Below are 11,621 nucleotides of genomic sequence, written 5' to 3' on the forward strand. Positions count from 1 at the left end.
AGTATTCCTCTTGAGGTTATGAACTGTAACGACCAGGTTCCGTCGTTATTGACAAGCCAACGGGGAAAATTTTTGGGTCAGAAAACTTTTTCATAGTAACTTGAAACTTCCCAACCTAGTCCAGATTTGGACGAAATTGGAGTCATTAAGGTGTAAGGAAATATGATACCAATCAGTTGATTTATTTATGATTTTTATTACATGGGTAGTTAGATAAGTCGTTAAGAAATTCGTACGACTTTATGAAATTGAATTCGGGTGAGTAGAACTCCTGAAATCGATCTTAGCGTGAACGGTATTTTTTGAGCGTTGTTGGTTAAAGGTGTGGCGTGAAATGGGGGTTTTGGAATTATTAAAATAGCTCACTAGTTCAGTGCAAGCCACTGGGGCGGGATTTCTGCCGCCAGGGAGGGGCCATTATGGCAGGTTCGACGCGACTTACGGTCGTAAATAAACCCCAAAATGTCTTTGTTCTATACTTTTTGATTTTTAGAGTTAAGGAATGAACCCCAGGCCTCTCTTGACAGTTTTCCACCATTTTTTAGGCTAAATGTAAGATTTTCACTCCCTTAATCCGTTTTTCGATTAGTAGAACGTAATAGAATGGGTAATTATCGATGGAGGGTGGTTTTGAATTGGAAACCATGGTGGAAAAAGCCCTATTTTGGATACTTGGGATCATGGATATGATCTAGGGTTCATAAAATTGTTAGTAATCCGGGTAATTAGTGATTGTATATTGATTCCCTTGTTATTATGATTTTTTGTAGACCAAGAACAAGCGGAACGAATCCGGAAAGGGAAGGATCAAGTTTATTAGGGTTTCAAGCATGTTTCGAGGTAGGTAATGGTTGTGATTCTATGATTGTGTGATGTATGTTTGTTCTTGCTTCATTATGATACATGTATGTATATGAATGTTGCATTATTGATCACAATTGTTGTAAATGAGATAGATGAATGATGATTGCCATAAAATCATGACTTAAATGTATGATCTTAAGGATATACTTGTGATTGTGATTGTGGTGTGTTGAATGGATCGGTTTCCACGTTCCGGCATAACTAACTTGGATCGGTTGCCACATTTCGGCATAATTATGGGATCGGTTGCCACGTTTTGGCATAATCATTGGATGGGGTACCACGTTTCGGCATGCTAACTGTTTGGGTTTGGGTTCCATGAGAGGACCAATGCCTTGCCATAATTGTGTATTTTGAGAAATGTAAAGTTGTTCGTTGTTCGTAAATGTTGATAATATTGTATATGTTCGACATATGCATGTGATTATATTAATGTATTGGCTGATGTATGTTGCACTTAGTGGGATTGCCACATGATCCTACCAGTACACTGTGGTTGTGTACTGATACTGCACTTGCTCTTTCTTTGTTGAGTACAGGGCATCTTCAAGCGGCTATTGACATACCTTGCTTAAAAGATCAGTGATCGTTCGAATTCAAGGGTGAGACATTTCTTCCGAGCTGCCATGAGTTCTCTTTCGTTTATGTCCATCATTTTAGACTTAGACTTTTCTAGTTAGTTATTAGTTCATTAGTTTGGGGTTGTATCCCTTCTTGTTTAGACTTGTTGAACATTTGATGTTTTGGTACATTGACTTTCAGGTTCTAGGTTATTTCTTTCGTATTGTTTAGTTTGTTGTTAGATCTTTTGGAATTTTATGGGAACTTCAGTTTTTAGCTATTATTCCTATTTCGTATCCTTAAATGCTTTAGTTTTTGTTTTAGTTGATTGATCTGGATTGTAGTAATGGTTCTTTCACCGGTGGTTAGTGTGGGTGCCAATCACGACGGTCTAGGTCGTGACATGAACATAAATGATGGAGACCATTTAAGTACAATTTTTCTCTTAAATATTCATTCTTGAAATTTAGTATGTGCATGACACTAATAAGAATTACCATAAACATTTCAATATTTCGTCTTTATACGTAATCTATCTTTTAAAAAATATTAGTACTCAATTAATATTTGAGTATGACTATCATAGAGATGTAATTTTACAAAAATAAAGGGTGATTTGTTGTTATAACGAATGGTGGTCAAATAGAGGTTTGAGTGTATGTAAAATATTTAGCTTGACCAATACTTTGTTATATATATATATATATATATATATTAGTAGCATAATTTAATGTCAATAAATGAACAACATCACATTTGGTAAAAAAAAAATTCAATTCTTTAAATTTCTACCTTAACTTTATACAATTGTAGTCTTCTCCTTTTATTGCTGCAAACATATTATATAGTTGTTGTCTAATGAAATTATCTAATATCTTATAGAAGTTGAATTGTGATATAAAATATTAAAAAATTTCAATAATAAAAAAGAATTGATGAATAAATTTAAAGTATTATTTATAGAATCCTTAATTTGATATAAGATTCTTTTATGATCAATCACTATTTTCTTATCTATTTTTATATAGCTAGCAAGGAGTGTATCTTGTGACATAACATTTTCTCAAATTAAAATGAACATAAAATATCAGGAAATTCACACTTAAATAATTTCATATTCATCAATATAAATATAAAAAATAAAAAATAAATGGAGTAATACTGTCACGCCCCGAGCCTACACCCTGGACGTGGCCGGCACTCGAGAACCATTGTTGGTCCCAAGCGAACCCTTGGCCTGACTTACTTACTCAGCGCAAGACTTTACTCAAGATAAATACTTTTAAAACAAGTAAACTGAACTGCTCAAAATATAACTTAGAATGTATTATTATAATAACATTCATTGCCAAAGTGGCAACTCAAGTCTCAACTTAACTGTAAAGGAAAAGTAAAGACTCATGAACTAACATCATTAACTTTGTCTATGAAGCCTCTAAACAACTGAGATGGATGTTGGGACAAGACCCACGCCATCCTAATGAATTAAAATACTGAAAATAATAAAAAGGATCCTCCAAAAATCTAGGAGGCTCACCAACTGATTCTAAGTGCTCAACTGGATTAACGAGGCGCTGGATGTTGATCCTGATTACCTGCTTCTCCATCATAATAAGATGCAGGCCAACTGGCATCGGTACATTGAATGTACGAGTATGCAAGTTAGAATGCTAAATATAACTTAAGCTTGAAAAGAATCCGAAAGAAACACTTACCTTAGCTTTACTCAACTCCTGAATAACTTAACTCAATATAAATACCAACTTAGTTCGTTAAAGAAAATGCAATAACAAACTCAACATTACTCATATAATAAAATACTATAGTTTCTGTGGGGTTTTCTCTAACCGACAACCACAACTATGAGCCTAAGTGGTGATACAACGTCTTGCCCACGCTGCCAGAACTGTCCTATACTTTGCTGTCATATAGAATGCTTAACTAAGTGGATCCACTAGTCTATGCTAAAAGCATCTTAAGGAGTCATCTAAAAAGTATGATCCATTACTACCGATGATGTCTACATGGTTTATGGAGATGTGAGTTATCTGAACTCAAACTCGTCCCCATATCGGTGCTCAATACTACTCCCAAAATATACTTAGCTCATATGTTTGTAAAAACAAAACTCTTTCTTTGGTTTGAGATAATTACTCAAAAACTAAGCTTAAAAGCTCTCTTGGAAACCTCAGTTTCCTTTCTTGCTCAAATGTGAAAACATTTTAACTCTTGGGAATACTTAGTCCCCGTATAATCTTTGACGAATGAACTTTACTCTTTACTCTTTACTCTTTTCTGAAAATTAGCTCAAAGACTCTTTTGGAAATCTCAGTTTCCTTTCTTGTTTAAGTGTGAAAACATTTACTCTTTGGGAATACATAGCCCCGATATACTCTTTTGAAGAAATGCACTTCAAACTTTACTCAACTCAAAACTCAAGTCTTAAAACAAAGTTAAAACATTTGTAAAAGACTTTTGGAAAACTTTATGAACTTCTCTTAACTTGACTCTTGACTTGACTCTTAACTTCTCTTGACTTGACTCTTAACTTTCCTTGAATTGAATTATGGATTCAAGGATTTTGATTTGTGATAGGAAAGATCTCAAGATGTTTAGGAATGATTTTAGATAGCTAAACATGAGAAATGATCAAGAAATCACTGCCTGAACACTAGTCCGCGACGCGGAGGTGTATTTAAATTTTGGTGGCGAAAATATTTTTTGAGGCAGAGAGGTCCGGGACCGCTCCGCTATGTGAGGATGAATTTTTTGAAATTGAGGGGTAGGTCCACGACGCGGCCTGGGGCACCAGATTTGCCCGACTTTTTCCTTCTTTCGTTTTTCAGTCCCAATTCACCCAAACTCGACTATTCTTCTCAATCTTTCTTTAGATTCAGATACCCAGCATGTATACACAAGAATCTAACTCAAACAACTCAAGGAAACAACATTTTAACCTCAAGGAACTCCTCAATCTCAACCTAACTCAAGAACAAAGGCCAATTTCAAGAACACCATTCAAGATTCATCAACTTTCAACTTTCTAGAACAAACTTCGCTGAAATAAACATGATTGGTGTGTGGGTAAACAAAACCAACACTTTGAAAGACTCACATACCACATAGGGATCACCCCTTGACGAAATCCACAGACTAAACCTTCAAGAACGGCGAACTTTGCTATTTCTCCTCTTTTCTCCTCTTGCGTTCTTTCTCCAAAACCCTAGCGTAAATTTCCAATTGTCTAAACTGAACCAATTCAGTTTAGACCCCAATTTAATTGGTAAAATCGAATTAACTTAATTTTGTGGTGAAAAGACCATAATGCCCTTCTAAAATCCGGATTGAACTTTCCTTATTTGAACAATCCAACTTCCAATGGGCATAGCTCACTCATACGAACTCGGAATCGCGCAAACTCGGTGGCGTTGGAAAGATTATTCCAATATATTTCCTATGATATTTGGAAACACACCTAACTCATCTTGAGCTAGGAGTTATGGTCATTAGAAGTTGACCAAAAACTCAACCTTAACTTAACCAATTTTCCAGATTTTTATTATTTCCAAAAAATCACTCTTTCTACCTCTATCTCTTTCTAGTTCTTTCAATTTGCGAGATGTTACAAATACATAACCAATGAATAAGGAAGACGAAAATATATGTTCATTCTATACTCACTATAGTATTCCATTTGATTGAAATATCTTGCCACCAACACTTTACTTTTTCCGTTCATTTTTTCTTACATATATATTAAAATATAATTATTATCATGACTATTATCATATTATAAGTAAAAGTGAAAAATTATTTTTGAAATAGTGGATTATATATCAAAACTAATAATTCAATGGCTAACATTGATGCCCGTTGTTTTAGCAAAATTAGAAAGAAACACGTTTGTTTGAGGGTAAAAGAATAAAACATGAAAAAACAAATAAGAAACATCTCACCCAAATCATGTGACTTTTTTTATATTTGTTTATTATTATAGTTTTTACCTACAACTTTTAGTCATTGTTAACTCATGAAAATCAAAAGAAAAAATACAACTGTGAATTGATGAATGATTTGCTACAATTTCTTCACCAACTCTTTCTTTTGTGGTACCTCGAATTTCGTTAAATTTTGAACTTAATCAACTGTTGCAAATAACCATTGAAATTTTTTTAAGAAGAAGAAGAGTAGAAAACATAAAAAAAATCATAATATAAAAGTGAGAGGAAACCCCTCTATTTATAGCTAACAATAGTAGTATCGATAGGTGCTAAATGTGCCTTATCAGAAAAGTTACAACCTTTCGAAAAAGTCATTTCTCATAGGAAAAGTCACAACCCTTTGGAAAATCATAACTCATCGAAAAAGGCACAACCCTTTAGAAAATTCACAACCCTTAGAAAAATCACAACCCTTCGGAAAAGTTACAACTCATCGAAAATGTCACAACCCGTCAAAAAAGTCACAACTCTTTGAAAAAATCACAACCCTTTTAATGTTAAAGGGTATCTACTTTTAATATAACTAAATTAATAAATATAAGAAATTGGGTATTTTTAATTGGGGCTATTATAGTAATTCAACATTCAAGTTTGAGAGTTCATGCTTTTAATGTAATATATATATATATATATATATATATATATATATATATATATATATATATGGGGAAAAATGGGGTAAAATCCCAAAATGGTAGGCCAAAAATCAACTCTGAAGTCACTTGAGCGAACACATGTTCGCTTAAGTGAACCCCACTTAAATGGGGGTCTCACTTTTGAGAACCAGGCTTTGCTTTCACAATCATCGTTAAAGCTACTCTAATTTGCTTAAGCGAACCCCGCTAAATTGTGGCCTATCACTTTTGCAACCCAGCCTTCCATAACGCGAAGGTTGCGAAAGCAGCCAAGTGTTCAAGAAAACAAGGCCCGCTTTAGTGAACAGCCTCTCGCTAATGCGAGCACACTAGACATCAGAAAATTCAACCAACAACAAAATCAACGAATGGACCCTCGGGATTCGTTCAGAATCCCGTTCACACATTCCAAATATGCAATTTGACTAAACTTGATGTTCTAGACTCAATGGAACTATCAAAATAGGAATTTGAGATCTCCTTGACCGATATCCATGAAAGTCACAAGAAATGAACAACGTCTAAATGGCTAAAACAAGATCGGGACCTTTGAAAATTCAACCAAGACCTCACTTAGGCCTAACATCATCCCCCGAATCCAGCGGAACTTCAAGAATTCTGATCTGAGCATCTGAAGCCCGAATATTGAGCAAAGTCAATCCAAATGCTAAAAGATCAATAATTTCCAACTTAGGACCTCAAATCCTCTAAAAGACTCCGTATTTGAAACCGACAACTCTCTTTGACTAATTTCCACATTTCGAGACTGATGGGATCACCAAAATTCCATTCTGACACTTGAAACTCCCAAAGACATCAAAAACCACTTTTTAACAACTTTAGCCTTTCAAAAACAAAAAAACATACATAATTCACAACTTTTTACTCAAATCTCAAAACAAATTTCAAAATCCAATCAGAATTAGCTCGGGTTGATATCCGAGGGGTAAAATGATAATTTTATGATTTAAAAAAAATGACCAATTGGGTCATTACATAAAACATCACAAATATACATTTTTGAATATTCTAGATACTCCCACTTTATCAAGAACATATTTTAAATAAGTATACGAGTCTATTGATAGACATATTATTATACTTTCATTCCGAACTCAAAAAGTCAACCCTAAGCCCGCCAGGTCAGAGAAATAATTTTATTTCAAAATTAGTTGCGTCACAATATGAAATTAATCAAAATACAAGCTCGAACTGGACTCCAAATCATCAAAATGTGACTCCTTACTTTTAGGTTAAAAAATCCTAATTTATAACACCCAAATGTGAATTAAATCACAAAAGAAATAATATAATATAGGGATAATACCAAATTTAGAGTTAGATTATTACCCCGAGATAAAACGAGCAATTCCTCCTAGGAAATTACCAAAATTGAGCTAACAAACTAAAAAAATCTTAAATTGAAGTCTATGTTCAAATTGGGGATTATTTCGTCCAGGTCTTAATTGCTTTTTTTGCTAATGTAGATCACAATTGCGAATGTGATCAAGTGATCCGATAGAACCCATCACAATCGTGACGGAACAATCACAAATGAGATTCCTCATCCAGAACTGAACTAGCAAACTTTATCCTCCGCAAATGCGGCACTGACCCTGTGAATGCATATAATTCCTACAATTATTCTTCTCGAATGCGACCTCGCCCTTGCATGCATGGAGAAGAAAACTAATTACACCAACAATTGGTGCATTAGCTATGAAAAATTCTCTATTTCACCCATCAAACTCATCTAGAAAGCCAAATATGCAAATAAACATAAAATATATTACAAATTTATTGAAACTTCAAATCACCAATATGAAGTTGTCTACCAAATGGTGACCATGATCAACTATAAGCTTTATATTTTACTTTTTAGTCTCGTATCATTTCAGATAGTGTATTCATATTTTAAAAAGTTATATTTAACTTCTAATCACTCTTCTTGTAATTGATATTTCCCACATTCATATACTTATATGAAAGGTAAGTTATGAATTGTTATCGCTATTTCATTTATTTCCATATGATTAATTGATTTTAGTATTTCGGAAATAAATTGACTTATCTAACCGAGGGTTATTAGTGAAGTGTCTCACGATCCGTCAAATTTTGAATAATAAAAAGTACGTCAAAATATGCTCATATACTAAGCATGGAAAAATATAGAGATCTATCTATCGATTATGTTGATCATAAAATATTCGGTAAATATATGTAATTAAAGAATCTGTAATAATTAGATGTCAAATAACCAATTTAAGTAAGACGGTCAATTTAATAAATATATCCAAAGTTAAGTTGAATGATTGTCAAAATTAAGAGTATATACAAGAAATTTGAGTTTTATTATGTAGAAACTATTTTTAAGAGAGAAAATTTACCTACATTTACAATAAGGGATTCTAAAATTAATTAATTTCTTGAAATAAATATATAAAAACAATTTTAAAGTCAAAGTGAATAAATATTTCTCCATGGGACCCATATATTATATTTATTTTTGACAAAACATTAGTGTGGTATATATTTTTGACAACATATTGTGTTCTTACAAAACACTAAGTCTCTTCCCTTCAAGTGATGCAAGAAAATCTTGAGGTATAACTTTATTGAATTTTCAGATGTAGAAACTATAATTTTCTGTACAAGCTTAATGAGGTACTGTTTTTCACTGATTTTTTTTCTCTGTTATTGAGTTTTCAAAATGATTGTGTACGTTCAATGGTTGTATATAAATTCTTCTGGATGGTCTATGAATTTTTTTGTGTATATATGAAAAAACAAAATAAAAGGAATCCTTATTATTAATAAATATTTTAGAAATGATTTTCTATGTTCAATTGTTGTATATATATATTCCATCTATTTCAGATTTAACATAGTCATGCATGTTAAATTCATTAGATCTAACAAGAGGTGAATACAATTTTCTTAATATGAACAAACATAAAAGCTATGCTATTTCATTTTTTTTGAACAATTTAATTTATGATCTAAATTTTCGGTCTACATTGAAGAGGTACAAATTCTAACAATTTAAACATAAAAGCTATGCAATTTTCTTTTGTTTTTAAAATAAATTATAGGTAGGTATTCAATATAATTAAATTGTGTACGGGAGAAATATTTCAGACATTTTAGTATCTATAGCTATTTTCTTCTAAATAAAATAAAATCCTATTAGGACTACAAAGAATTTTCGAAGTCCTTTAATCTATAACTTTGAAATATGCCTTTATCTTTGTTTTCTTAAAATATTGACTAAACTTTGACTTATTTTATGTACAGAATGGTGAACATAAATAATCGTGGTACAGAAGTGATCATTGATGAAAATGAGATAGACAAAATCTCTGATTTGCCCATTGATATCCTCAATGAAATATTCAAGGACATGTCATTTCGAGAATTGGTAAAATTGTACATCTTGTCGAAGAAGTGGAAACATTTCTGGGCTATGCATCCAATTCTAGTTCTAGATGGAGAGTTCTTCAAAGAGATAACTGGTAATATAGGATTGACTAAAGATGGTTTTAGTGTCCTGGTTGACAATATTCTCTTTAGACATGTTGGATCAATAGTGAAGTTTTTTCTTGATTTGTCAACTATCTGTTATACTGATGATAGGGACCTTGGCCATTGGTTGTTATGCGTAACAAGTAAATGTGTCAAAGAGCTTACCCTAAAAAATCACAAACACAATCGCTATACATTGCCTTTTTGCATATTTGATTGCCTAAGTCTCACCTATTTAGATGTCACCAATTTCATAGTTAAACCACCTTCTTCCAAAACATTATTCCCAGATCTCCTTAAATTGACCTTGAAGTCCATCAAATTACACCTAAAAAAGGTAAATTATGTCTTGAATACCCCATTACTTTCATCCTTAACATTAATTGCTTGCAATGGTGTTCATTTGCTCACCATATCTGCTCCTAGGATCCAGTTCTTGACAATTAATGATAGTCATGACATTCGCACAATTTTCTTTGTAAATTTCTCAAATGTTAGGGAGTTGTTATTCCGTGAAGAATCTTATTGTGAAGAAGGGAGGTTCATTACATAGTCACTTCTTATTTATTTGTGCCCTAACCTAACAAGGCTTGTTTTGATTAATTCTTGCATTCAGGTGAGTATAATTTGATCAAGACATATTTTAATATTCTTTATTATAAAGTTCTCATTAAATGTTACTATGCTCATATATACTTAGCCATTAATGCATTTTTGCCTTTTATTTTTGTTTTATCAAGCATTTGGGTGCATAATCTTTTCCAAAAAGGTTTGATCAATCAAAACCCTACCATTTGAAGGATGTAACATTGTCTGTGACATTTCTGGATTTAAACCAAGTCTGTGATGTTCTTTCGTTGATTCGACATTCTCCCAACTTGCGTTCACTGGAAATAGATGTAATGTATCTCACCTTTTATAATTTAAAATCGAGTTTAAGTTATATTTACATTGATAGTAGGTTACCTTTACGTGTTGTAGTAGGTAATCTTTGTTTCCGGTAGATACTTTTTTATGAATTGATTGAGTAAAAACATTTTTACATTGTCATTGTATATATGTTAACCACTTTACAGTTTTAGAGTTGAACCTATACATGTACCGAGAATGTAATGAATTTTATGCTCTATCAATATCAGGTTATACAAATTAAAAAATATCTACAAGTAATATTTTATAGTAATGGAATTTTTAATCCTTAATGTAAGGAAGTTTTACTTGTTACAACTTGTAAAAGTTTCTAACCTTCTATTTTTGTTTGAACTTCTATAGGTTTTCAATATCTTGAGTGAAAGAAGCGTAGGTGAAGTTACACATTATTTGGAAGATCCAAATTGTGTTGTCAAACAATTTGAGAAGCTTGAATTTGTGGAACTAAGAAAGTTTGAGGGGACACAATTTGAACTTTATTTCGTAAAGAAAATATTGGCATATTCCCCTTCACTTTCAAGGATGATTGTTGAACCTTCTGATGATATTGATGTAGCAGAGGTACTGCGTTTGTATGAAGAACTTATGATGTCCTTAAAAGCATCACCAAGGGTAAAAGTCATTGTGACACCTCATGGTCAAGTTGCGTAATTTCAAAATTTTATTCTATGGAATGTTTCAAATGATTTCAATGGCTTTTACTTTCCTTTCATGCTTGAACTTGTGATGTTTTATAGGGATCTTCGTTAATGTAATGTGGAGATTATGGATGAACTATTATTTCTTTGTATTTTTCCGTTTGAAGACTTGTTTTTTGCAATCATGTGGGTGATTATGGTAGGGTATGACATAAGCAAATTCTACGTCGATAATATACATTTGAGAAAGATGCTCACTATACGAGGAAGCACACCTTAGTCATTAAAAAGAAAATTCTAAAGCTATGAAGACTTCAGTGCAAAGTAGATAGTATCACTAGTGGGTATTAGATTGTCACGACCTAGGGGTACACCCTAGATGTAACATGGCGTACTTGACCCTGAAGGGGTCTCATACAAACCCTTAGTATATCATAACATAAGATAATAGAAAAGTGCAGAAATTTAAA

The 11,621-nt window shown here is 32.5% G+C and overlaps 1 protein-coding gene across 1 annotated transcript; it reads left to right on the forward strand.

Annotated features, from left to right (window-relative positions):
- Positions 1 to 9,356: 9,356 nt before the first annotated feature.
- Positions 9,357 to 11,164, forward strand: LOC125831876 (F-box/FBD/LRR-repeat protein At1g13570). The gene is made up of 2 exons (XM_049511011.1): positions 9,357 to 9,719; positions 10,856 to 11,164. The coding sequence occupies exons 1-2, from the start codon at positions 9,357 to 9,359 to the stop codon at positions 11,162 to 11,164; spliced, it is 672 nt and encodes a 223-aa protein (XP_049366968.1).
- The last annotated feature ends 457 nt before the right edge of the window (positions 11,165 to 11,621 follow it).

Source organism: Solanum verrucosum, unplaced genomic scaffold, assembly GCF_900185275.1.
Source record: "Solanum verrucosum unplaced genomic scaffold, falcon-dt-bn FXZP01000018.1, whole genome shotgun sequence".
Lineage (NCBI taxonomy): Eukaryota > Viridiplantae > Streptophyta > Magnoliopsida > Solanales > Solanaceae > Solanum > Solanum verrucosum.